This window comes from Macaca mulatta, chromosome 1 (assembly GCF_049350105.2).
Source record: "Macaca mulatta isolate MMU2019108-1 chromosome 1, T2T-MMU8v2.0, whole genome shotgun sequence".
Lineage (NCBI taxonomy): Eukaryota > Metazoa > Chordata > Mammalia > Primates > Cercopithecidae > Macaca > Macaca mulatta.
This window is the reverse complement of record NC_133406.1, coordinates 64,911,742-64,939,582: the sequence shown is the minus strand read 5'-3', so window position 1 is coordinate 64,939,582 and position 27,841 is coordinate 64,911,742. Positions and strand designations below refer to the sequence as shown.

The window sequence follows — 27,841 nt, the reverse complement described above, 5'->3', positions numbered from 1 at the left end:
TGATATTTGATAAATAATTATTTAATTAACCAGCACTTCAAGTCCAGGAAAGTAGACATTTGAGCTACAAAAGGCTAGATTACCGATAATTACACATTTTCTCTAGCAGTAGTAAGAAAGTTCTCCAGCCCAAACACTTATTAGAGTGATGTTGCTTAAGGAAGAGTAGAATTGATGAATGAAGATTCTGTATGTTGATTTGAAGGGAAAAATAAGTCCTTCATTTCCTCTTTTTCAGAAAATTTCTGATGGGTGTTCATCAATTTGTCTCTCTCTTTTTCAAGTTGTTTAATCTCCAGAGACAGCTTATACACCTCCAGGGCCACTTTCACATCCTCTGGGCTTGGGAGACACTGCATGAGTTTTCTGCCTGTGAGCACTTGCTCACAACCTTCAGGTGCCTCCTAAAAGTGATTAAGAAATGAGTAGGGGATGGGAGTACATTTTGAGAGTCATTACTGGCAAAAGGGAGACTGACCTGAGGAACAAAGAGGAAATCAGGAGAGACAGTGCATCCTAGCAAGTGTTCACATGCAAGCCAAGCTCAGATCTTTCCTTGAGCAGCAACCAAGCAGGTTGAAGCTAAAAAGATGCTGGGCTCCAAAGCAGATGCAAAGCACATCCACTGAGGACAACTGAGGGATGGTTCTGAGGACCAACCAGAAATGGAACAAATGCACAACCTTTATTGTAGATAATGTAGAGCGAGGGGTCAGGACATCTGGATCAACAGACTCTCAAGTCTAGAGATTTCGGCTCTAGACACACAGCAGGAAAATGTGTCTCTCTAGGCTTATCACCATGCCAGTTTGGAAGTGCTAATTGTGGTAAGTTACTTATGCTTCCCGACAAAAGTCAGATCTCCGCATTGCTAACTGGGACAGAACCTTGGGAGAAGCCACTATTTTTAGGGATTAGTAGCACAGAACTTCCTTGAATTGTGCCACTTACCCACTCACACCTGGGCACTTCTGGGTACCAGGTTCTCGTCTCTGAGCAAGTGATACTTTTGGGACCGATCACACCATAGCCAGAATCACATTCGATAGTGACATTTTCAGGCTCAACATACTGATCCTTATCCACAGACAGCCTTCCATTCACTATTTCTGGTTTCAGACACAGAGCTGTAATGGAAACATATTTTTGAACATACTGTTTCTAAAAAAAAGTCATCATATCAGTATTGGATAATAAAATGGATAAGACATTGTATTCATAATTATATTCTGGTCCTGCAGGTTGTTCTATGCTTTTATTTTAATGATAATTATAACAGTAATTATTAGCATTTATTGAACAAGTACTATATGTCAGTCTATGTGCTAAATTTTTTACTTATCTCATTTAATCCTCACTACCAATCTATGAGTTAGATACTATTATTACGACAATTTTACCAACAAGGAAACTGAAAAGTTAAATATTTCCTCAGTATCAAATAGCTTGTAAGTGGTAAGAATTGGTGCTCTCAATTGCTCCATCCCACAGCCTTGATTTGTGTGATTCCTGATGTTTTATTTCCATTGTTCTTGCTTCATAATCTTCCTGGGTTAAATGGAGCCAGTGGTAATTATTAGCAGAATGATGAAAGCTCCAAGCACAATCAAGAGATAGAGCCTTACTTGATTCGTCTTGTTTCTACAGCAGGTTTACCAACAGCACCACCATCAGGTCATCAAAAGTAGAAATGTAAAGATCGTGGGGAAATGGTAACCATCATGAAGTTTTTGTGGAGATTTCCAACACGTCATAATTTGGGAATTAACACTTGAGATTCCTCTTTCTTGAGTAGTTGAAATTAACTCAGGATTCTCATGAAAACTAGAGTCACAAAGGTATCCTCAGGTAAAAGATATTGTCTCAACATATTCTGGAAAGATACATAAGAACCTTGTAGTAGTGGTTCTCTCTGAACATAGGGCAAGCTATGATTTTGGAAGACTAGAATAGGAAGAAAAGTTCATTTTCAATGTACCTGTCATTTACTTTTTAAAATATATCAGGCATAATTTAAATAGTATGAATAAATAAATAAAGACAAAATTTATGCTGCCTTTGATTAATAGGAAACATTGCTATTAATATTTTCTAATTCTCTCTTCAATGGATTATGAGTTGATTTGGAGTTACCTTTACATTGAGGAGGTGCATGTTGCCAGTGAAAAGACTTGCAGTAGATTGTAGCAAATCCAGCCAAAACATATCCTTCATCACATTCGTATGTAGCCTCAGGATAAGGAGTTATTAAAATAACTTCCTTGTAGTGTCCATGGGCAATACTGGGAGGGTAACTGCAAACTTGAATGATGAGAGAGACAGAAGAGCATGAACTCATAGTTTCAAATTAATCTCCCCAAATCTGAGTGATCTGTAGGAGATTCAAATGTTCCCATCCAAATCCTTTTTCCATAAGGTAACTTGACACAACTCAACATTTATACTGCTTTCCACCTGAGAACCTAGAGAAAAGCTTGATGTGAATGAAAACAACTCTTTTGTTGAGAGAATCCTCCATTTTATAGGATCTTTCTTGGTTTTTGTTTACATGATCACTAAAATATTTCACTGCTTAGGGAAGTTAAATGAGCTTTGGTATGAAAGCATGAATTCAACCACAGAGTCATATTAAATGAAAATCAATCTCAATAGAAGTCAGGCTAAGTAAAGGAAATATTTATCTGTGAATAGTTGTAAAGGCTCTGAATAACTGCAGGATCCCCAAACAATCTTATCCATAACTACAACACCATCAGAACATAATTAGCATATTTTACAATTTAAACAATGATTTCAGTGTTGACATAAGTAATATGAAATGCTGGGGTAGTCACACTAGAAGGGAACGTTCAAGTTTCAGGAACTCTTGTATGAAAAATTGCAACAAATTTAGAGCCCTGAGAATGTCAAAGGAAATCCTGTGTTGAAGATTGATTGCCTCCTAAGATTAAAACTAAGTGTCAGGGATTTTAAAATGCTCTATTTTCTAAAAATAAAATAATCAGCGCCTTTAACAAACCATGGACATTTGAAAAAATAAAAATACCTCTATTGGCCTTTCTTTTTCATAGATCCTTCAAATTCATCTAGCACTTTTTGTTTTTTCTTTTGAGATGGAGTCTCACTCTGCCACCCAGGCTGGAGTGAAGTGGCGTGATCTCAGCTCACTGCAACCTCTGCCTCCTGAGTTAAAGCGGTTCTCGTGCCTCAGACTCCCAAATAGCTGGGATTACCAGTGTGTGCCACCACACCCAGCTAATTTTTGTATTTTTAGTAGAAACGGGGTTTCACCACGTTGGCCAAGCTGGTCTCGAATCCCTGACCTCAGGTGATCCGCACACCTCAGCTTCCCAAAGTGCCGGGATTACAGGCATGAGCATCCACACTCGGCCCTATCTAGCACTTTTTCTGTTTAACCAAACTAGTCAACTCCTCCTTCCCTAAACTTGTCATGTACATTTCCACTTCTATATATTAACATTTCCTCCTGGGACTCCTCCTTATTAGAATTTGCTTACCTTCTCTAATTGTTATCTCAAGTCCTACTTCTCCATGAAGCTTTCTTTGATTATTTCAAGACACAATGTCTGTTCTTTCCTTATATAACACTTGTTAGCAGTAGATTACTTAAGATTAATAGAGTTTAATTAATGGAACATAAATAAATCGAGTGGTGCGAAGGATATATGGTAACAAATGTTTTGTACCCATGCTATGTCCCTTTGGACTTCTGACTACAGTTGCAGATTAAATATATAGTTTTACACAAGCTCAGACTTATGCTGATGATGTTCTACAGAAAGCATTCAACGTGAATCTGTCAGTCTTACTTTGGAGCCTCTTCTGCAGCTGAAAGAGCACAGTTGCAATTGAGGCTCAGTTACTGACTAAATTACTGAAGCAGTTACTGCCCTTTCAACCCTAAACCAATGAGCAACAGAAAGTATTGGATAAATGTCCCAGTCTCCCATCCTTCAGACAGATAATTAAGAAAGGCATTCCTTACACTTCTCTGTGGTCCCAAAGAATTGAGCCCCTGCTGCTTATAATAGTCACCTTTGCTTATTCCCCTTGTCTCTCTCTCAACCCTCGCTCCTACCTCCTAGAATCACCTCCAAAATAAACTACTGGCTCCCAAGTCATTTTTCTCAAGTTTTGCTTTTAGAGAAACCCAAACTATAGTACCGAGTAATCACCATCATGTTGATGTGAAGAGTCTTTCATAATGAAGATACTTCCATAATGATGACATTTTCAATGTCTTATCCTGATTAGAGACAGATGTTTATCACCTAGATGCTTATTTCTTCTCCTTGGTATTTCAACAGAGAGGTGGTTCAGTAGGTCTGAGTCAAAGCAAGGAAAGAAAAGGCTGACTCTGTCAGCCACTAGGCTTCAAGGCTCTCCCTAACAGATCACTTCTTCAACCTGGAGCTTCCATTGCATTGTTACACAATATGTAAATCATGTTTTCTGCCTTGACTTATAAATATGGAGCTTTGTGAGGTAGTGTCCCTCTTTACTAAAACATCAGCATACATGCAGGAAAAATGACAAAATGAGACTGAATGATTTCATCAATTCTACTTTTTTCTCTTACGAGAAAATTTCTCCTATAAGTTTGTCTTCCAACATATTTTGTTCTATAGCTGCCTTGCATGGTGCTAGTGGTGTGTATCTGTGAATATCTTTGCACAATGCTTCTTGGAGGAACAACCTCAAATTCAGTTAGTTTTAAGTACTTTGATCTTTTGTGGAACCAAGTGGAATCATTTGGGGAAACTAGGAAATAATTACGACAAGTTATCTCAATATTCTTACCTGGTTCACATGCTGGCATTTTAGGCTTCCATGTGCCATCTGTGTGGCATGAACTCTCCCCATCAACAGAAACAGGATAATAGCCTTCATCACACATATATGAAATATTGTCTCCATAGGCATAGACACATCTACCAGTGAAATACCTCCTTTCATTTATGATTCTGATATTCTCCAGATCTGGTGTTGGGCAACATACCCCTGATGGATTAAAAAATGTTCAACATTACATATCTGTATCAAAATATCTCAGGTACCCCATAAATAAATACACCTACTATGTACCCACAAACATTTAAAAAAATTTTTTTAAATGATGTTCACGTTTAGTAAATCAATCACGGGGACACACCTTTGGCCTAAGACCTGATTCCACCTCATTGAAGATGTTAATATCTGAAGACAGACTCATAGAAGTGGAGAGTAGAACGGTGGGTGCGAGAGGCTGGAGAAGGGAGGGGAAACAACTCTCCACTTGTTCAACAGGTATAAAGTTTCAGTTGTGCAAGATTAATAAGTTCTAGAAATCTGCTCTACAAATAGTGCCTATAATTAACAGTATTATATTGTATACTGAAAAACTTGTTGAAAGAGTAGATCTCATGTTAAGTGCTTTTGCCATAATTTAAAGAGAGAAAGAGAAAGAAAGAAACAAAGAAGTTGAGAGAAGAGTTAGACCAAATATCTTCTCCAAATTCTGCCATTGTTTGGTTGAAATGCTATTACTTAATTTCCTTCCAACTGTGTTTCTTCATTAGAAGTCCTTAAAATGAAGTGTTGATTTTGGCAGTGATGAGCTAAGCAATTTAGATTCACCTTCTCTTTGTTAACAAGTAGAAAAACATAGTGGGAAGGGGGCGGTTAATCCGTGAAGAATTCAGGTGCTAAGACCTTAATTGTCTTAGTTCTTTAAATGAGAAAGAAAGATACCCAACGAGGTATGCCAGGAATGTAGAGATATATATACACACACACACACAAACACTATATATGTATAATATTCCTTGGTATTTCAACAGAAATACTAATATATAATATTATATCTATATTTCTCTGTTGAAATTGTAATATATAATTGTAATATATAATTTTATATATTGTATTATAAATTGTAATATATAATATTACATATATAATACTATATAAATATACACAATAATTCTCCTCCCCCAAAATACAACTGAGTGGCTAAGAAGCTGATCAGAACTCAATGTGTGTGATTGCTGGTGACCTGCAGCTCTTGGGAATCTTTAGAACTACACCTTGAAGTAAGAACAAACCAAAAAAGGACCAACTATCTGTAATAAGTACTGAAACCCAGGCTTGTATCGTTACATTCCCTGATTGGATTCGGGTCATTCAAAGCCCTTAATGCCTCTTACTACCTGCCACAAGCAAACAGGAGACCAGACAAGGTTATTAAAAGCCAAAGAAAGCAAGAGACAATGCTAACAGATCTGAGAGGATCCAGAAAATGAAGTTCTAAACATTGATTTAAAAGCCACTTTGTTTTGTTATGTAGAAGGAAATAAAATACAACATTGAGAATTTTGGTAGAAAAATGAATATCAATACTACAAATCCACTACAAGTGGGAACCTTGAAACTGAAAAAATAATAAAGTTAAGAATTCAATTAATAATTAATATCAGATAATACATCAATGAAGGAAGAATTAGTGAACGTAATTTATATTCATAATAAAATACTGAGAAACAAAAAGTAAAAACACCGATAAGAACACAGGAAATATAGAAGATTCAGTATAAGAGCTTAACATAAATGTAGCCAAAGTGTCAGTAGAAGAGTGAAAATAGGGCTAAAATTGTACTCTAAGAAAATACTTATTTGTAATATTGAAGTATTTGAAGTTGAAAATTTTTCCAGAATCAATGAAAGGCATCAAACCTCATATTCTAGAAATATTCTAAATCTCAAGCAAGCTAAACACAAAGAAACCAACCCAGGCATATCTGACAAAAACTGCGAAAAAATAAAGACAAGAACATCTTAAAAGCAATCAGAAAAAATAGATAACCTTCACATGATCAACAGTACGACTAATAGCAAAATTCTTGACAGAAACAAATAAAGGCAGAAGACAATGGAATGAAATCTTTCACATGGCCACGCAAAATAATTGCCTCTAGAATTTTATATCCAGCAAATATATTTTCAAATATTAAGGCGAAATAATGGCGCATTGAGGAAAAACAAAGAGAGAAATTTGTTGTCAACAGGTTCTCACTAAAGGAAACTAAAGAGTATTTATGAGGCAAAAGAAAGGGACAATAGATATGACTGAAGAATCAGAAGAGAATAAAATAGTAATTATGTGAACAAATCTAAACTAATTGGATTTACTAAAATAATAATAGCAATAGTAATAATGATAATAATGCAGAGTTTAAGACACATTTATAATTGAAATACACAAAAATAAAATCATATTAAGTCAGGCAGGATAAATCAAGTTAAAGGTTTCTACGGCTTTTCATTGCCTGGGAAGAGGCAAAAGTAGTAAATTATGTGTAAACATCATAAAAAGAGCTAAAAGTAAATAAATGCCAAGTAAATACCAGGTAAAAAATGGAAAAAAGAATTTTAAATCAATTCAAAGAATGGAAAAAAAGAATGTAAAACAAAAGTATGTAGCAGATAGATACTAGATATAAATTCAAATATATTAATAATTACACTAACTGTAAACTGACGAGTGCTCTAATTAAATAATGAAAATTGTCAAGTAGGATTAAAATATCCAACTCTATCTTGCTTCCAAGATACACTTAAAAATATATATAATTACAGAAATTGTAAAAACAAAAGACTAAAAGAAGATAAACCATGTACACACTAACTCAAAGTTGTCAGAATTATATTAATGTAAAAGTAGAATTTTAAAGATAAAATAGTTATAGTAATAGAGTCATTTTATAATGATAAAAAGTGAAATTTATCAGGCAAATATATCATTCTAAATTTGTATGCATCTAGCAATGTAGTCTCAAAATACACAAAGCAAAAAATGATTTGAAAAAACAAAAAAGATGGCCAGGTGTGGTGGCTCACACCAGTAATCTCAGCACTTTGGGAGGCCAAGGTGAGTGAATTTCTTGAGTCCAGGAGTTTGAGAGCAGTCTGGACAACACGGGAAAGCCCCATCTTTACAAAAAATACAAAAATGAGCCAGGTGTGGTAGTGTACACTTGTAGACCCCGCTACTGAGTCAGGAGGATGGCATGAGCCCGGAAAGTTGAGGCTGCATCGAGCCGAGATCGTGCCACTGCATTCCAGCCTAGGTGACAGAGCAAGACCCTGTCTCAAAACAAGCAAACAAGCAAACAAATAAATAAAAACTCTGAAAAGACAAAAGACAAACAAAACTTTCTTAGTAACCGAGAGAACAAGCAGACAAGAAATAAATATAGATACGGGAATAGATTTGAACAAAACCATTAAAATTAGATCTAATTGATGTATATATAACATTGCACCCAACAACTGCAAAATATGCATCTTTTCAAGTGCACACAGAACAGTTATAAAAATTAACTACATGCTATGGAGTGAAGCAAGTCTCAGCAAATTTCAAGGACTGTGCTCAACATTTTCAATAGCAAAGAAGATACACACACATACACACCACACAAAGTTCAAGTCTACTTACTCTCACACTCGTTGGAAGATGTCCATGTCAAATTTTCCTGACAAGTCACAGTCAGAGGCTCATCTAAAACAGGTCTATAGCCAGGTTTGCATAGATATTTCAACTCAGTTCCAATTTCAAATATTTCGTGATCACTTAGGTTGTAGTCATTTCTCTCCCAGGAAGCATAGGAAATGTCCGGTAGGTCGGTACAAGCATCCACTCATAAAGAAAGCACAAGGGTGAAAGAAACGTGTTACTGGGAATGGCAGAGTGACTCAGGAGCCTGTCACAAAATAGTGATATCATATACTCATTCAGCAAAAAATGAGACGGTAAAGATTAAATGAGAATTTCAGAAAAAGACTCGGCAGCACCGTTGCCCGATAGACTAGCGTCTATTAAGTGCATGTGTCTACTAAATGCACTGTGTCTAATAATGTGCCACTGGAGAGGTTGTACGGAGAAGCATGCCATGGTGCAGGAAGGGGACAGTTTCTAGGTGCTGGGCCAACTCTGTAGGAGCTTAGTTTTCCTTTCACATCACTGCACTTTAGAATGGTTGGTCTTCAGGGGAAGCATTAGGATCACAGAAAGACACAGCAAAAATTTGCTCCAGGGTGAGACTGACTTTCTAATCTCGTTGCCTAATGGGGAATTACAATAAGAGGGATTCTTCTTGACATCATGACCCTATCATCTGCAACTTCATGCTTTGGCTTCAAACCAAGCCCCATGTAACTTTTGCAGCTGGGCCTTTCATCTTGTATTTTTTTTTTTTCTATTCAACAATATACTAAAGGTCCGTGTGGATCAAGGAGAGGATATGTGTCTGTCAAACTGTATATTTATTGAATTTCATCACTACACATTTTGGATGGCACCTAAGTTCATGTGATAGCAGAAGAGACTAGATAAACCACAATGTGGTGGTGGCTTCCACCTCCAATTAGCTATGTGAGCTAGTGCCAGTTACTTAATCTTTCTTTTTCAGTTTTCTCATCATTAAAATTGGATAAAAAATAGCAACTTCTTAGAATAGTTACAAATATTGAATGAGCTAATTGATGTAAAGCACTTAGAACAGTGTTTGTCACATAGAAAATGCTCAATAAATGTTAGCAATAAATCATTAATGTTATAAATGATCTGTATGTATTTACAACATCAGGGTCTCAAGACCAATATTGGCCCATAGAGCATTTCTATGCAAATTATAAAAAAGAACTGCCTTAAAGGAATCTTACTTCCATTGTTCAAAAAATTATCTTAATATGTTGATTTTGTTAGACTGAAACACTTTACTATTGTCTCCCGGAAAATTTTTACAGCAAATATATAAGTCTACAATATCTATGAAGTCGTTGGTCTCATGACTATATGATTTATATGAAATTCTTCCAATAGCACTAAGATATCATTAACAAAAAAAAATCTTCCTTTTAACAAGAAAAGTAATAATTTATCTTAAAATGATTATTGGGAGTTGAGTTGGCTTGTGCCCATGAGCATGCCACACCTATATGTCAGGATAATTTTAGATCCAAATATTGGAACTCCATCGTAGTCCATACTCACTGGATACGCAAGAGGGAACAGAAGGATACCACTCATTATTCGCTTCACAATAGATTAAACTGCTGCCTCGGAGGCTATAACCTTCCTCACAGTTAACCACAATAGAGTCTTTGTAAGTATAGAGGGGTCCAAATCCAGAAACAAAGATTGCCTTTGGAATCTGTGGTCGACGACAGACAATTTCTAAAGAAGGATACAAAAAGACATCTGAGTTATCAGAGAGAAATGGCAGTAAAGATGTGACTGTAACTATTGGCATTGCTTCAAGGAAGGTCTAACACAAGCATATATTTAATAGGTACTGAACAAAGAAAACATTTTGGAGATTTGTATACTTCAAGTTGCCAGAAACCTCAGCAAAATGAGGTCCCATCATGTTGGTCATGTAAAGTCCTCCAGCTTTCTCATCGATAACAATGAGCAATATCTAAACCCTGAAGTCCAAATCTCAATGTCTCCAAATCCTTCCATTAAATGGCCTTATTTCCTGGATGATTTTGGTTGGGGGTCAGTGACCCATGGTAATGATATGGTGTCATGCAGAGGCAGCCAGGGCATCGGGAAATCTGTGGTGCGCCTCCATAAGCAGAGAACAAGTTGCCTTCACCCCACATGTTAGTCATCACGTCCTGTCAATCCTGCCACCTTAATTCCTCTATACTTCCTCAACTTCCCTCCAGGGTTACTGCTATGGCTACAGTTGAAGCCACCTTCATTTCCTGGCTGAAAGGTTGCAACAGGTGCCTATCAGTTATGTTTTGTCTCACTTCACATTGTCCTTTTAATGTCTTCCCTTTTCCTTCATTCCAAACTCCTGAAAGTGACACACAAGGCTTTCATAACCTGGCCCCTACTAACTTATCCAGCCTCAGCTCCTGCCTTTTCCACTTCTTGCAGTCTTTTCACTATTATGTTCTCTCTCGCCCCGGCATTGGCTGTGTCCTGTACTGAGTCAAAACAATATGTGATACTATGGTTTTAGGCACTTTAATTGCAGTAAAGAATAATGTCCTAAACCAGCAAGCTGAATCATTACTGATATTGACAAAACATCTCTTCTGGCTTCCATAGAGAGGCCAAGGGAAAGTACTTTCTTTCATTGTCTTGTATTACCTTTATTACCTGCTGGTGTTGGTGTTGTTTTGTTTGCTCCTTAGGCATGCATGGTTGACATTATTAGTGTCCACCCATATTTCCAGTTATTGTAAGATAAACAAAAGACAATGTTTCGCAGTTACTCTGCATTATGCAGAACCAAGGAACTAGTTCTGGCCAAAAGGCTGTAATGACAAGTGATACGTGTCACTTGCAGGTCAAAGAACTGAAGAGCCTGAGACTGACTTTCCTTTTTCTCTTCTCCCGCTGAACTAATTGTGGAAGTTTTGACATGGAGGTGTCAAAGATCTAAACAATCTGGATTACCATATAAGTGACAGCTGCCCTAGGGAGTTTCCCAGGCTAGCAGTACACTAAGAAGAAACTTGAAAAAAACATTTACTATATAAAGGCCTTGAGATTTAGGTGTTGATTACTACTGCAGCTCACCCTATGCTATTCTGACTGATACAGCATGCGACAAGATTAGTTGAATAAATGAATGACTCCATCATTGCAATGATTAGTTTCTCTTTTAATCATTCCATCTTCCCTAATAAATATGCCTTCCTTTTGCTTTTAAACAAATAAAAGAGATCAAAGCAGAACTTATCATTCTGACTTACTTTCACAGATAGGAGGGTTTGGGCTCCAGACACCTATTGTTTTATTCTCCACCGTGCAGGAGATGGAAGCATTGCCTATGAGTGAGAAGTAGGGGTTGCAGGTGTAAGTGACAGAGGAGGCATATGTGTAGAATTCTCGATCTCCACCGCTGTGTTTCCCATTCCTGATGTCTGGAGGGGGCTCGCACTTGGCAACTGAGGTGAGTGAATGAAGAGAAAGAAATACTCAGGGTAGGCATTGTGTTAAATCCAAAATTCATGCAAATTATAATGGAGGATAAAAGAAGCAGTGAAATTTCACAGTAGTGTTATTCCCTAAAGTAGTTTAGGTTTGTAGTCAGGTCAGAAAAAAAAGTTTTACTTACTTACACATTCTGGGAGAGGATCACTCCAGTCAACTCCTTTACCTTGGATCTGACAACGACTGGTGGTTGAGCCAATTAAGAAAAACCTAAATAAGGTAGGTCAAAGATTTTAGTGGAATTCATTTACTCTAGACATAAATTATCTATGAGGTTTTGGACAAATCAGAAAAAAATAAATATTGAGTACTATGCTTAGTACATGTGTGATGTAATAACCTGCACGCCAAATCCCCACGACATGAGTTTGCCTATATAACAAACCTGCAGATGTACCCCGAACCTAAAATAAAAATTGTAAAAATATATATTTTTGCGAACTTTCTTATCTCCTGTTTGTTCTCCTGAAAATGTATTTATCTTTCTAAAGAGTCATTTGCTTCCCATAAGTGCCTTTCTCCCATCACCTACTAAAATGGTATATAAGCCCCAAATTCGAATCACCCCCTTTGAGTTACTCATCACCAAGCTCTCCCACATGTATGTTGCACCAATAAACACTGTAATTTCCTCCTGTTAAAGAAAAAAAGAAACAAATTTTTATTAAATATTTTGAAATGAACAAATAATGCTTTCTTGATTACTAATGACCATTTAGGCCAGCTTGCAGTTACATTTTCTCATATCAAGCAAAGGGTTTATTTGTTCAATTTTAAAATGCTCTAGCTTGTCTAAGCAACTTAAGTTTTTTCTTTGTATCACATGGTACCCATCTGCAATGAATAAAAATAGAACAGAACAAGCTTTACACCTAAAATCTGAGGACTTGGCTTAAATCTTACACTCTCCCTAACAAGCTATAAATCAAGCAGCTCAAAACAAGTAAGTGGTTCACTCGAGTTTGTCATGTAGTTTCCTTTAAATAAAGGAGCAAGACACATTACTGATGTGTACTAGTACTCTGACCTCTAATTTGAATCTTTCTTCTGGCTTCTAGAGCTTGGTTTACTCTCATAAACCTGAGAGTTTCGTAGGAACTCTTAGGTTCCTAACTTCCTGATTATCATCTCATTGTTCTTGCTCTTGACAAGTCCCAGTCTTTCTTCTAGGGCTTTTTGCCTTTTAAAAAAGAATTTACTCTGAATATCAACAATAAGCTCCTGAATAAAATATTATCAAACACAGTCCAGGAACACTTTAAAAGAAAATTATACAATGACCAAATAGTACAGTTTTATTTCAAGAATAAAAGGATTCTTCAAAATTAGGAAATATATTAATACAGAATACCTTGTTATAGACTGAATGTACCTACTCAAAATTTGTATGTGGAAGCCCTAATCCCTTTGTGTGGCTATATTTGCATAAGGAAGTAATTAATGTTCAGAAGGGTGGGGCCCTGATCCAATAAGATTAAAGTCCTTATAAGAAAAAACACCACAAAGATCTCCCACTTGCAGTCCCTGCGCCCTCATGCTGACACCAGGGAAAGGTCATGTGTGGACACAGTGAGAGGACAACCAGTCATCTGCAACCCAGGTGGGGAGCCCTCAACAGGAACCAAACCCTGCGGGACCTTGTTCTGAGACTTCTAGACTCCAGAACTGTCGTAGTCCATGGGATTTTGGTATTTTGTTATGACAGCCTGAGCAGACTAATATATACATGATATTAATAAATCTATTAAGAAAAATAAATCATCATCTTAATAGTCACTAAAGTGGCATTTGAAAAATAATCAACAATTAGTTTTGGCCAAAAATGTTCAATATAATGGGAATCAGTGGAGATACAGCTCCACTAAATTTAGGAAGAAAATGCTTGCTAGTCATTTCTGCTAGAGCCAAGAATAAGAGAACAATAACTGGTATCAATTTTTTATTTGAGGTAATTGCTAGCATAAGTACGTAAGAAAAAGGAATTAGAAATACAAAAATTGGAAAAGAGAAAATAACAGAATCATTATTTTCAGATTACATAATTACATATCTGGAAATCCCAAGAAAATCCAACTGTATTAGTCCGTTTTCACACTGCTGATAAAGACATACCTGAGCCTGGGTAGTTTATAAAGAAAAAGAGGTTTAATGGACTGACAATTCCACATGGCTGAGGAAGCCTCAAAATCTTGGTGGAAGGGAAAAGGCATGTCTTACATGGCAACAGGCAAGAAAGAATGAGTGCTAAGTGAAAGGGGAAACCCCTTATAAAATAATCAGATTTCGTGAGACTTAATCATCACCATGAGAACAATATGGGGGAAACCGCCCCCACTCCAAGATTCAGTTATCTCCCATGGGGTCCTTTCTACCACATGTGGGAATTATGGGAGCTACAATTCAAAATGAGATTTGGGTGGGGACAAATCCAAGTCATATCACCAACTGATAGACTATTACAAGTAATAAGGAAATTCAAGGTATTAGCTGAGATAGGAGATTAATATATAGAAATAAGTAGTTTCCATATATATGAATAAAAATTGTTAGGAGATATAACGGAATAAAAGACACCATTTGCAATCTCAAAAATAAGACAAAAATAAAATAAGATAGCAAAGACTAAACATAAGAATTGAAAAATGTAAATGGGGAAAACTTTAAAACAGTCCGGAAACACACACACACAGCCACACACACACAGACGACTAGGACAAATGGGAAGTCTTGGCTGGCAAGATGCAACATCATAAAATGTCTATTCTCTTAAAGTTCATTTAAAAGCTTAATACAATCAATTAAAAGTGAAACTCAACCAATTTAAAAGTTCATATAGAAATATAAACAAGCAAACATAGGAAAACTATAAAAATAGAACAGTCAGGCAGATACCTCTAAGTGACATTGCGCACTAAAAATTCAAGAGAAAGGACCTGGTTGCATGAATATACAGAAAGACTAAAAGCATTGAATAGGACATCTAAAAAAGACTAATATACACTGAAGAATTAAATATGTATTTTTAAAAGATATTCTCTCATATGAGTTAGGTGTAGATCTGTTAATAAATGATGCCAAGACAATGTGAAGGCCATCTAGAGAAAGATATGGATTCTTTCTGTATTTTTTTAACATTTGCATGTGAACCTACACTTATCTCAAAATAAAAAGTTTTTCATCCCTGAGAGGTCTGAAAAAATAAAAAACTTAAAAAATACTATACAGAAATTTTTTCTCTTTTTAATAGGCAAAAATTCAAAAGTTTGATAAAATAGTGAATCACGGAGGTAAAGACAAAGGCATTTGTTTATATTACAAAATATTACAGTTTATAAAGAGCAATTTGGCAATATTTAGCAAAATTTCAAAGCATCTTCTCTTTAATCCAACAATCCCACTTCTGGGAATTTGTCCTACAAACATCTCTCTATATTAATACATATAACATAACATATATATAAAGTACGCATCAGGACATTGTATGTAACAGGAAAAGATTGGAAACACACAAAAGTCCATCAGTAGGAATCATTAAATAAACTATGATAAGCTATGATACATGCGTTAGAAAACTTTGCAGCTGTAAACACATATATACACACAGACAGAGAGAATGAGGAAACACTTGGTGCATGAATGTCAAAGATCTCTAGTACATATTTGTCTTAGATGTTTCTGGTTGCTTTAACAAAATATCATAGACTGGATGCCTTAAACAACAGGAATTTATTTCTCACAGTGCTGGAAGCTAGGAAGTCTGAGATCAGGGTACCAACATAGTTAGGTTCTGGTGAGGGCCCACTTCCTGGTTTGCAGATGGTTTGACTTCCTGCTGTGTCCTCGCATGGCAGAGAAAGAGGGAGAGAGAGAGAGAGAGAGAGAGAGAGCTCTCGAGTCTTTTTATGAGGACACTAATCCCCACATGAGGACTCCGCTCCCATGACCTAATTATCTCCCAAAGGCCCCATCTCCAAATACCATCACACTGGGGATTCAGATATGAATTTTGAGGGAATATCAAAAAAATTCAGTCCATAGCAATGTTGTAAGTGAAAAAAACAAAAGCAAGGTTCAAAACGATGTACGCAGTCAGATATCTTCTGTTATAATAAAGGAGGAAAAATGTTGATAAAAATACTTGTACTCACTTGTATTTATAGAAGTAAACACTAAAGCGATAAATCTGAAACTAATCAATGTCATTTTCTGTCAGAGGGTAGAGAGAAATGGGATGAATGAGGATGGGGTGGAAGTGAGAATTATTGATGTATATCTTTTTATGCCACTTTTATTTTTGAAACATATAAATGCGTTAACTCCTTATAAAAATTAATGAAAAGGAAATTATTGCTTCTAGGTTGCCTTATACTCACCCCTCTGAGCAGCTGAATTCTATGGTTGAACCAAGGAGAAGATCTTTCTTAACTTCCACTATCCCATTGATTAATTCTGGATTTCTGCATCGTTTCTCTAGAAGGAAATTAAAATAATGACTCATGATTCCAATTACTCACAAAATAGAACATTAGGGAAAAAAAAAAGTCTGGTTTACTAACTTTGACTCCTGCTTCCAGATAGACCTAGAGATATTTTTCAATGCTTATTTCTTATTCTGACTCATTTTTTCTCTTTCTATGGAAAGACAGCGCTTTATGAAGTGGGCCCTATTTCTCTTATCCTTTCGTACAGGGAGAAATATAGAATAGATAGAAACCGACCTGGATTGCTCCGGTCTGAATTCAGATCACGTAGGACTTTAATCGTTGAACAAACGAACCCTTGATAGCTGCTGCACCATTAGGATGTCCTGATCCAACATCGAGGTCGTAAACCCTATTGTCGATATGGACTCTAAAATAGGATTGCACTGTTATCCCTAGGGTAACTTGTTCACTTGGTCAAGTTATTGGATCAATTGCGGGCATTGATTCGCTTTGGCTGGTGTAGCCTTAGCATAGGTTGTTCGGAGGCTGAGTTATGCTCCGAGGTCACCCCAACCAAAATTTTTAATGCAGGTGTAGTGAGTTAAAGTCCACAGATTTGTATGGTTTAGATTGCATTAGTAAATTAAAGCTCCATAGGGTCTTCTTATCGTATTATCTTATGTCCGCCTCTTCACGGGCAGGTCAATTTCACTGGTTAAAAGTAAGAGACAGTTGAACCCTCGTGGTGCCATTCATACAAGTCCCTATTTAAGGAACAAGTGATTATGCTACCTTTGCACGGTCAGGGTACCGCGGCCGTTAAACACGTGTCACTTGGCAGGCGGTGCCTCTAATACTGGTAATGCTAGAGGTGATGTTTTGGTAAACAGGCGGGGTTAAGTTTGCCGAGTTCCTTTTACTTTTTTTAACTTTTCCTTGGAAGCATGCCTGTGTTGGGTTAACAGTGTGAGTAGTATTAGTTTTGTTTGTGTTTGTAAATATTGGACTGTTAAGTATCGGTGAAATTCTTGTCTGATGTAGGCTTATGCGGTGGAGAAAATTTTCATGTTACTTATACTAACATTGTTGCTTCTATGAAATAATGGATTAATCCAATGTGATGCGAGGAGTTCAGTAGTATGTTTGGGATTTTTTAGGTGTTTGATGTTGAGCTTGAACGCTTTCTTAATTGATGGCTGCTTTTGGGCCAACTATGGAAATTGGATTTTTTTACTCTCTATACAAGGTTTTATTCTAGTGTCTAAAGAGCTGTCCCTCTTTAGACTAACAGTTAAGTTTACAAGGGGATTAAGTGATTCTGTAGGTAAACTTAAGGTTGAACCAAGATTCTATCTTGGATAACCAGCTATCACCGGGCTCGGTAGGCTTGTCACCTCTACCCAGAAATCTTCCCACTATTTTACCACATAGACGGGTGTGCTCTTTTAGCTGTTTTTGGGTAGCTTGTCTGGTTTCGAGGAACTTGGCTCTAGTTCTCTTTGCGAAGTTGTCTCTGGTTAATTCATTATGCAGAAGGTATAGGGGTGTGTCCTTACTGTTTTGTGCTTGGTTGGTCTTTTTTCATCTTTCCCTTACGGCACTGTGTCTATAGCACCAGGATAAAATTTCTATCGCCTATACTTTTGTACGAGTGAATGGTTTAGTAGAAGTTATTTGGTATTAGTATTGATTGGGTTTGCGGCTAGCGTTAGCTCAAGGCAATCAAATTAAAATGAGGTCTTCAGGGTGTAAGCCGGATGATTTATATTAAGCTATGCCTTGGTTTATCCAAGTGCACTTTCCAGTACACTTACCGTGTTACGACTTATCTCCTCTATATAGATATGAGGCGTGTTTAGTTAAGTTGATCCTTAAATATATTTGAGGAGGGTGACGGGCAGTGTGTGCGTGCTTTATGGCCTTATTCAATTAAGCACTCTGCTCTTAATATACTGTTAAATCCTCCTTGGGCTCTTAGATTTCATAAGAGCTATTGTGGGGTTTTCTGGGGTAGAAAATGTAGCCCATTTCTTACCACCTCATAAGCTACACCTTGACCTAACGTTTTTGCGGGGGCACTTATGCTTACTTTATAACCTTTATTAGGGTTTGCTGAGGATGGCGGTATATAGACTAGGCGAGAGGTGGTGAGGTGAATCGGAGTTTATCGATTATAGAACAGGCTCCTCTAGAGGGATATGAAGCACTGCCAAGTCCTTTGAGTTTCAAGCTGTTGCTTGTAGTATTCTGGCGAGTAGTTTTGTTGTTCTAACTATTGAGGTTTAGGGCTAAGCATAGTGGGGTATCTAATCCGTTTGGATCTTAGCTATTGTATATTCAGAAGCTTTAAAGCCACTTTCGTAGTTTATTTTACGTCACCTGGTGTTTTTTACAACTTAGATGGAGTTTAGTTTTATTAAAATAGATCTAAAACACTCTTTACGCCGGTTTCGATCAGCTTGGGTTAATCGTATGGCCGCAGTGTCTGGCACGAAATTAACCAACCGTGGGTGCAGCATAGCTTAGTTAAACTTTCGTTTATTGCTAAAGGTTTGTCACTGCTGTTTCCCGTGGGGGTGTGGCTGAGCAAAGTGTTTTGAGCTGCGTTATACGTGCTTGATACTTACTCCTTTTGATTGTGGTGATTTAGAGGGTGTTTTCACTGGGGCGGGGATACTTGCATGTGTAATCTTGCTAAGAGTTAATAGAAAGGCTAGGACCAAACCTGTCTGTTTATAGGATGTATGAATCCGTCTAGGCATTTTCAGGTTGCTTTAGGTTGATTAGGTTGATTAGTCTTGCTTTAGGTTGATTAAGCTACATAAACGGGTTTTGTTAAATTTTGGGGGATTATATATGGTTGTGAGGTACTGTCTTTGAGGGTTGTGATAATAAGGGTGTGGGTCTGGTAGTGGGTAGGTATGTAGGTGGGGTAAAATAGAGAGGGAGTTAAAGTTGAAAGTAGTGGGATGAGATGGAGATTGTGTTAGATGAGGGGTAGCAGTTAAAATTGTGCATAGCTAAAAGATGAGAACGCAGGCTCTGGCTAGGTGAATTGAGGCTTTTGTTTTTGGGGTTTGGCAAAGGTATATTTATAGGGGAAAAGCAAGAGATGGGGAGGGGGGATTTGAGAACAAAGGTAAAAATTTGTTGTGGTTTTATAGTTTAGGATGAATATACTATAGGATTGGTTATTGTTATGTCCAACAAGCATGAATTAAATTAACACCTTATTGGTAGTTATGCGAGGCTGGAATATTGAACGTAGGTGCGATCAATAATGGTATGTACTGGAATCAAAGACAGATCCTGCGACATACGGTGTGGCGGGGCCAGCTTTCTGCGATGGGGTCACGCGCACACCCGAGATAAAAGATACCAAATGCATGGAGAGCTCCCGTGACTGGTTAATAGGGTGATAGACCCGTGATCCATCGAGATGGCTTATTTAAGGGGAACGTGTGGGCGATCTTAGTCTTATGGCCCTGAGGTAAGAACCAGATGCCGGATACAGCTCACTATAGCTACCCCCACGTGTTATGGGTCCGGAGCGAGGAGAGTAGCACTCTTGTACAGGATATTGATTTCATGGAGGATGGTGAACAAGAAACCACTAACTGAGGGGGGTATCCGTGGTGACGAGAATATATTTGACTTATATGTGCTATGTTCGATGAACGGTGTAATGTACTATGTACGATAACTGAGTTTTGGTATTAGTTGGTATCCTTGGGGGAAAACTTGATCTTTGGTAGTTGATGTTATGTTCTACAGTTGGTTAAGTCATGAGGATTCTTGCTTGTAAGCATGTTTGCAAGGACAGTTTGTAAGTGTGCATAAATATGTATGATGTACAGTTAAGCATTTGTAGTACTATGTAATATTCGTGTTGGCTAGCAGTAATGCACGAATTACATAAGAGGTTGTAAAATAAGTTAGTACTTCAGTCGAACTTAAAACGTGCACCCCATAGAATACAGAGAGTAGTTTAAATTAGAATATTAGCTTTGGGTGCTGATGGTGAAGTTAAGTGCTTTCTCTCTGAGTTGTCCTGGGGAGAAGTCTCCGTATCCGGTTTACAAGACCGGCGTATTAGCTTATATTGTAAGGGTAGGTTCATTTGAGTAGATTGTTTTCGGTTAAGGAGGCAAGTGGTATAAAGGTTCAGACTGTGATAAAGTATATTATGGATGCTATTTGTCTGATAATAATGAAGGGGTGGTTTACTGGTTGGCCTCCAATTCAAGTAAGGGTCAGTAGAATTGTGATTAGGAATCAATATAGGAATTGGCTGAGTAGGCGGAATGTTATGCTTTGTTGTTTGGATTTGTGAAGTATGGGGATAAATGCAAAGATGAGGATTGATAGTAGAAGTGCTAATACACCTCCTAGTTTGTTAGGGATGGACCCTAGAATTGCGTATGCAAATAGTATCATTGTAGTTTGATGTGGGGGGGAGTGTTTAGGGGATTAGCTGGAGTATAGTTGTCTGGGTCACTTAGTAGGTCGGGTGAAAATAGTACTAATATCATTAGGGCGAGGAGGAGGAGGATTAAGCCTAGGATGTCTTTGATTGTATAATAAGGGTGAAAGGTAATTTTGTCGGAGTGAGAGGAAATCCCAGAGGGATTGTTTGATCCTGTTTCGTGAAGGAATAGTAGATGTAAGGTTGTAAGGGCTGTAATAATGAAGGATAAGATAAAATGAAGGGTAAAGAATCGTGTGAGGGTGGGATTATCAATTGAATATCCGCCTCAGACCCATTGGACAAGGTCAGTTCCAATGTATGGGATGGCTGACAGGAGGTTTGTGATTACTGTGGCACCTCAGAATGATATTTGGCCCCATGGGAGTACGTAGCCTATGACGGCTGTTGCTATAGTTATAAGTAGGAGTATAATGCCGATATCTCAGGTTTCTAGGAGGAGGAATGAGCCGTAGTATAGGCCTCAACCGATATGTGGGAAGAGGCAGATAAAGAATATAGAGGCACCGTTAGCGTGGAGATAACGGAGGGTTCAGCCGTAGTTTACGTCTCGGGTAATGTGTGCAACTGAGGAGAAGGTGGAGGAGGTGTCTGGCGAGTAGTGTATTGCCAGGAATAAGCCTGTGATGATTTGTAGGATTAGACAGGTAGCAAGGAGTGAGCCGAAGTTTCATCATGCGGAAATATTGGACGGAGTGGGTAGGTCAATGAGGGAATGATAAATTATTTTTATAAGGAGTTGGATTTGCGTGTTGCCATCATCAGTGTTTTTATAGTTGAAATACAACGACGGTTTTTCATATCATTAGTCATGGTTAGAGTCCATGTGGAAGCAATGACATATATTTTATTCTTGTTGAGTGTGCTATTGGTTATGGGGTTTGTAGGATTTTCTTCTAAGCCTTCTCCTGTTTATGGGGGCTTGGCGTTAATTGTTAGTGGTGTGGTTGGCTGTGTTATTATCCTGAATTATGGGGGGACTTATATGGGCTTAATAGTGTTTTTGATTTATTTGGGGGATATAATGGTTGTTTTTGGCTACACTACAGCAATGGCTATTGAAGAGTATCCTGAGGCATGGGGTTCAGGGTTTGAGGTTTTAGGGAGTGTTTTAGTAGGGTTGGCGATGGAGGTGGGGTTGGTATTATGAGTTTTAGATTTTGATGGGTTGGTGGTGGTGATTAATTTTAATAATATAGGGAGTTGAGTGGTTTTTGAGGGAGAAGGGCCGGAGTTAATTCAGGAGGATTCTATTGGTGCAGGTGCTTTATATGACTATGGGTGCTGATTGGTAGTAGTTACTGGTTGAACACTATTTGTTGGTGTATATATTGTAATTGAGATTGCTCGGGGTAATAGACTATGTGATTAAAAATAAGGTTAGGGTAAGGGGAATGAGGAAAGAGAGATAACAGGATTTGATTATACCTTTTTGAGTGGCGGTGAGGATTGAAGTAGTAATATGGGTATGTGAAGTTGTTTTGGGTATAGATTTTTCTAATCAGATTGAATCTAGTAAGAGGAAGGCTAGGTTTTGACTTATAAGTAGGTTTTGGTAGGGAAGTGTTCGGTGAATTGTAATGGGTAGAATCCTAATATATTGGAGAATTTGAATGTGTGGAGTGGAATATTTATTTTAAGCTTATTGGTTATAAGAGTGAGGTCTAGGGCTACTAGGAATCCTAGAGCAGTTACATGTAGGGCTGAGAGTTTTAGGTTGGGTGATATTGTTATTTGGGGGAGTGAAGAGGGAGAGATGCTATTGGTGATGAGGAACCCTGAGAGCAGGCTGCCGATTGTGAGGCGTTTGATTGGGTTTAGTAGGGTGGGAATGTTTTCGTTGATATTAATTAGGATGGAGAAGCGGGATTGTCCTGTTAGGGTGAGGAGGATGGTTCGAGTGCTGTAGGCGCTTCTTAGGGAGGTGGCAATCAGAGTGATAGATAGGGCTCAGGCGTTGGTATACGACGTGTTTGCGGTTTTGATAATAAGGTCTATGGAGTAGAAGCCTGTAAGAAAAGGCATGCCTGTGAGTACCAGACTACCGATGGTTAGGGAAGTTGAGGTAAGGGGTATTATTTTAAATAATCTTCCTATTTTCCTATTGTCTTGTTCATTATTAAGGTTGTGGATGATAGATCCAGAGCATATAAATAATATGGCTTTAAAGAAGGCGTCGGTGCAAATATGTAGGAATGCTAGGTGTGGTTGGTTAATGCCGATAGTGACTATGCTTTGAGAAAAAAATAAATGTAAACATATATCTCATTTTTCTGACACATTTTAAGAAGAAAAAAAAAATTTCACTTGGTTTCATTTGCTCAGTTAGACCACTGTGATAATACTAGATATGTTTATTGACCAGTTGTCCATAAAAATGTATGCTCTCAAAAATATATGATCTTCATCACAGGGAAACAGAAGGAAAAGGGAAGCAGATGCTATATTTTAAATGTTAGAAAAATATGTCCAAGTGTATTCCCAACCGACTCCTTCCAAATACTATAGGTGATGTTAATTTTGAACTGTTTTGATCAAAGATTTTCATATTAATTAAGTAATTCATTAAGTTCCTAAAAGAACTTTCTGGGAAAAAAAGTAAAGGTGAGAAAAATAAGTGTTGATACTTACTTGCACAAAAGATACTATAGTTCCATGAGCCTTTGGTATCACAAATCAGTCGACTTGAATTGATTTTACCATATCCAGGGTGGCAGGTGTATTTCAGAGTAGTTCCAGTTTTGAATTCAGTATCATACAACGGATTTATTGGAGAAGCAAATGGTAACTTGGGTGGAGGACCACAGTCACCTGCACACACACACAAAATGGCAAGGAACATCAACAGCTATATCTTGGGACACAATGTCTCGATATCTGAGTACTAAGTTTTCTAGAGCAGAGACCATGATTTTCTCTTTCATCGTAACTCCTATTATGTCATTGTTCAATGAGTGCAGTAAGTGATCAATAATACACGCTTGTTGAGTAATGAAAATGACAATGATAATGAGTAAAGGCAGAAAAATTTCATCCGTCTTTGACTGTATAAGTGCGAATTTATTAGAAAGTGAATGAATAGACTTGATTTTCATCATTCTATCAGATTGCCCACATCTGTCTGCTCAGAATATAGGCAGCTATGCTATGCCCTGTGACTCTACCTCCTGCCTTAGCAGAAACATATTTTCTACTAATAATAGCATTATGCAAGATTAGTTGCCTCAGTCAAGGATGAGGAGGCATTTCATTTGTATCATTTTGGACCTTTTAGGTTTAGAATAAATGGCCTGTTAAAAAATAAAAATATTTTTCAAAAGCATCACAAGGTGGAGAATCATTAAACCCTTGAAAAATAAAATCTTAATTCTACTTCCCTGGCAAGAATTAAACAAAGTACTGAGTGACCTTCCAAATGCCCCAGAAGAATTATACCGACCTCCCCTACATTCTAAATAACCACACAGGCAGTGAGAGTTCATGGCCAGCCTGGCAGATGATACGAATTTATTACAAGTCATGATTGCTTCAATGTTAAGTTGTTCAGAGTTTCCTGGAGAGAAAAATTCTAAAAGGGAGCATAGGGAGCATCTATAAAACAAGATTTTCTTTTTAGTTTATAGTATGTTTCACAAATTCCAGGTGGTCAAATATATCCCATAATGTTAAAGATCTCTTAGACACCTCTTAAAATAGGGTGTGTGATGAACTCAGTTGTAGACTGGTTGTCTGGCCTGTCTCTCCACTACTTACCAAGAACGGTAGCCAACAAAACAGTGACCAGCATCATTTGGAACAGAGTTGAATTGGAGACTTTCCACAGCCTAGAGAAGAGCAAAGCTGCCATTTCTCCTTTTCTATCGAAGGTGGAGCCCTCAAGGAGTGCAAGTGGAGCTTTCTGGGAGTGCATGATCTGGTGCCTCTTCAGTGTTTTTCTGCTGAAAGAACTCAACTTAATAAACAGTCATTGAATTCTTACCTGTCATAAAGTACTACGAAGAATAAAATGGGAACTGTTTTCAAGGAGATTATAATCAAATGTAGAAGAGAAGGCATTAAATATTTGTAATAAAATATAGCTTGTATTTTCTGACAGGAACATATTCAGGAGACCAGAAAATTCCAGAGACTTGGGGTGGACTGTACAGAGGTAGTAGATATTGCTGTGAAATTTGGAGTGTTAAATGTGGGATATTTTATGGCAATAGTAAAAATTGAGTAAAGGCACAGCAGTGAGAAGGTAAAGGTTATTTCTTGAAAATAGTAATTAGTACTTCAGTTTGTTTAGAAGATAAGGAATTCCTGATAGGAGATGATAGTTAAAGATAGAGAGGGAGGTTAGAACTGGGTTTGATCAGGTTTTCAATACCAAAATTGGGAGCTTGAAACTAGGAAATATATATACACTTTGTTTAAGTAACATGATTACTCTGTTTTTGAAAGACTATTATGGCAGATGTATACAAGGTAGATTGAAAGAGGCAGAGAGAAGAGACAGGGAGATTGATTAAGAAGACTATAGCAATTGGCCAAGTGAGCCAAGGAAATTATCTGAACAAGGAAATGGCAGAAGAGTTATAGAAGAAAGAGCAAGCTTAAGAAAAGCAAGAAAATGATGACAGAGGAAAAGAGTTGGCGATGTCTCTATCTATTAATCATATATCTTTCTATCCATCCATCTATATGATTTTCTTACGGCAACTATCAACAAAAACAAAAATCCATTGGGTCATTTAGAATTTTTTAAGTATGGTTTTTACCAACAACCACCAACAATAAGTAGTATCACTGTTATGTTTCTTGGTTCCAGTCATTCATTAATCAGAGACTTCTTCAAAGCAAGATTTCTATAAAGTCATTCTTACCCCCGAATAGAAAAACCCTCACATATCCTAAGTTTACTTCAGAAACAAGTTACTTAAGACGTATTACCCAAAGTGATATATAAAATTAATTTTCAGTGAAATATAGGATTTCACCTTTTGTTCTGAAACCTTAGGTAGGTTGAGATGGTTTCATATCACCATCTGTCCTTAATTACAGGAATTGCCAACTCATGTCCATTTAACTCAATAGGCCAATGTTATGGGGCATTTCCCCTACGTTTACTTCTAGTAGTTTTGTAGTTTGGGGTTTCATACATAAGTCTCTAATCCATTTTGAGTTGATTTTGTGTATAGTGAGAGGTAGGGATCTAGTCTTATTCTTCTGTATGCGAATATCCAATTTTCCCAGCACCATTTATTGAAGACTGTCTTTTCTCCAATATGTGTTCTCACCTGTGCCAAAAACCAGTTGGCTTTTGGTGAGTAAGTTTATTTCCAGACTCTCTCTTCCGTTCCATTGGTCCATTTGTATGTGAAGATTTTCCCCATTCAGTATGATGTTAGCTATGAGTTTTTTATATATAACCTTTATTGTCTTGAGGTGCATATCTTCTATACTAATTTGTTGAGAGTTTTTGTCATGAAGGAATGTGAAATTTTGTCACATTCTTTTTCTGCACCTATTGAAATGATTGTATCATGTTTCTCTTTCTTTCTGTTAATGTAGTGTGGTCACATTTATTAACCTAAGTCTGATAAACCATCCATGGATCCCTGGGCTGAATTCCACTTCATCATAATGAATAATCTTTTTAATGTGCTCTTTGATTTGGTTTGCTGGTATCTTGTTATGAATCTTTGCATCAATGCTCATCAGGGATATCAGCTTATAGTTTTCTTTTTTCATTGTGTACTTGTCTAGTTTTAGAATCAAAGTAATGCTAGCCTTGCAAAATGAGTTTGTAAGTATTCCCTCCTCTTCAATTTTTCTGGAACAGTTTGAGAGGAATTGGCATTAGTTCTTTATTAAATGTTTGGTAGAATTCAGCAAAGAAGACATAAGGTCCTAGGCTTTTATTTGATGGAAAACTTTTGATTACTGATTCAATTTTCTCTTCAATTCAACTTTTAATTGGTCTGTTCAGATGTTCTGTTTCTTCATAACTTGATCTTGGTAGGTTGTATGCATCCTGGAATTTATCCATTTCTTCTATCTTATCAAATTTGTTGGCATATAGTTGTTTACAATAGTGTCTTATAATACTTTCTATTTCTGTGGTATTAGTAGTAATGTCTCCTTAAGATAAAAAAATCTCTGTTTTATTTATTTCAGTATTCTCTCTTTTTTTTCTTAGTCTAGCTAAATGTTTGTCATTTTTGTTTATATTTTCAAAAACCCAACTTCATTTTATGGCTTTTTTTTTTTTTTTTTTTGAGACAGAGTCTCACTCTGTCACCCAGGCTAGAGTGCAGTGGTGCGATCTCGGCTCACCGCAAGCTCTGCCTCCTGGGTTCACGCCATTCTCCTGCCTCAGCCTCCCTAGTAGCTGGGACTACAGGTGCCCACCACCACACTCAGCTAATTTTTTGTATTTTTAGTAGAGACAGGGTTCCACCGTGTTAGCTAGAATGGTCTCGATCTCCTGACCTCGTGATCTGCCTGACTCAGCCTCCCAAAGTGCTGGGATCACAGCCGTGAGCCACTGTGCCCAGCCTCTTTTTAAATTTTTTTATATCTTTTTCATTTATTTCTGCTCTGAACTTTATTATTTTCTTCCTTATACCAATTTTAGGTTTAGTTAGTTCTTGTTTGTCTAGTTCCTTGGGGTGATTATTAGAAATTTCGCTTCTTTTTTATGTAGGTGTTTATTACTATAAACTTCCCAATTAGAACTCATTTTGTTGTGTCCTATAGGTTTGGGTATAATGTGTTGTCATTCTCATTTATCTCAAAAAATCTTTGAGTTTTCCTTTTGATTTCTTTTTGACCAATTGGTTGTTTAGGGACATGTCGTTTAACTTTCATGTATCTGTAAAGTTTCCAGAGTTTTTCTTGTTGTTAATTTCAAGTTTCACATTATTGTGATCAGAAAAG

At 37.2% G+C, this 27,841-nt stretch overlaps 2 protein-coding genes and 1 pseudogene across 2 annotated transcripts; all 3 read right to left on the bottom strand.

Annotated features, from left to right (window-relative positions):
- Positions 1 to 24,849, bottom strand: LOC114680255 (zona pellucida sperm-binding protein 3 receptor-like). The gene is made up of 10 exons (XM_078005089.1): positions 24,674 to 24,849; positions 23,552 to 23,731; positions 16,384 to 16,480; positions 12,135 to 12,220; positions 11,770 to 11,964; positions 10,049 to 10,231; positions 8,492 to 8,692; positions 4,822 to 5,022; positions 952 to 1,127; positions 1 to 404 (listed from the first exon to the last, which is right to left on the bottom strand). Exons 1-10 carry the CDS (start codon positions 24,828 to 24,830, stop codon positions 156 to 158), a joined length of 1,725 nt encoding a protein of 574 aa, XP_077861215.1. The 5' UTR covers positions 24,831 to 24,849; the 3' UTR covers positions 1 to 155.
- Positions 16,656 to 18,133, bottom strand: LOC100499547 (MTRNR2-like). Its single transcript, NM_001195058.2, is given in 1 exon segment — positions 16,656 to 18,133. A coding segment is annotated over 1 exon segment (75 nt). The 5' UTR covers positions 17,187 to 18,133; the 3' UTR covers positions 16,656 to 17,111.
- On the bottom strand, positions 18,341 to 18,728 carry LOC718222 (zona pellucida sperm-binding protein 3 receptor; annotated as a pseudogene).
- Positions 24,850 to 27,841: the final 2,992 nt, after the last annotated feature.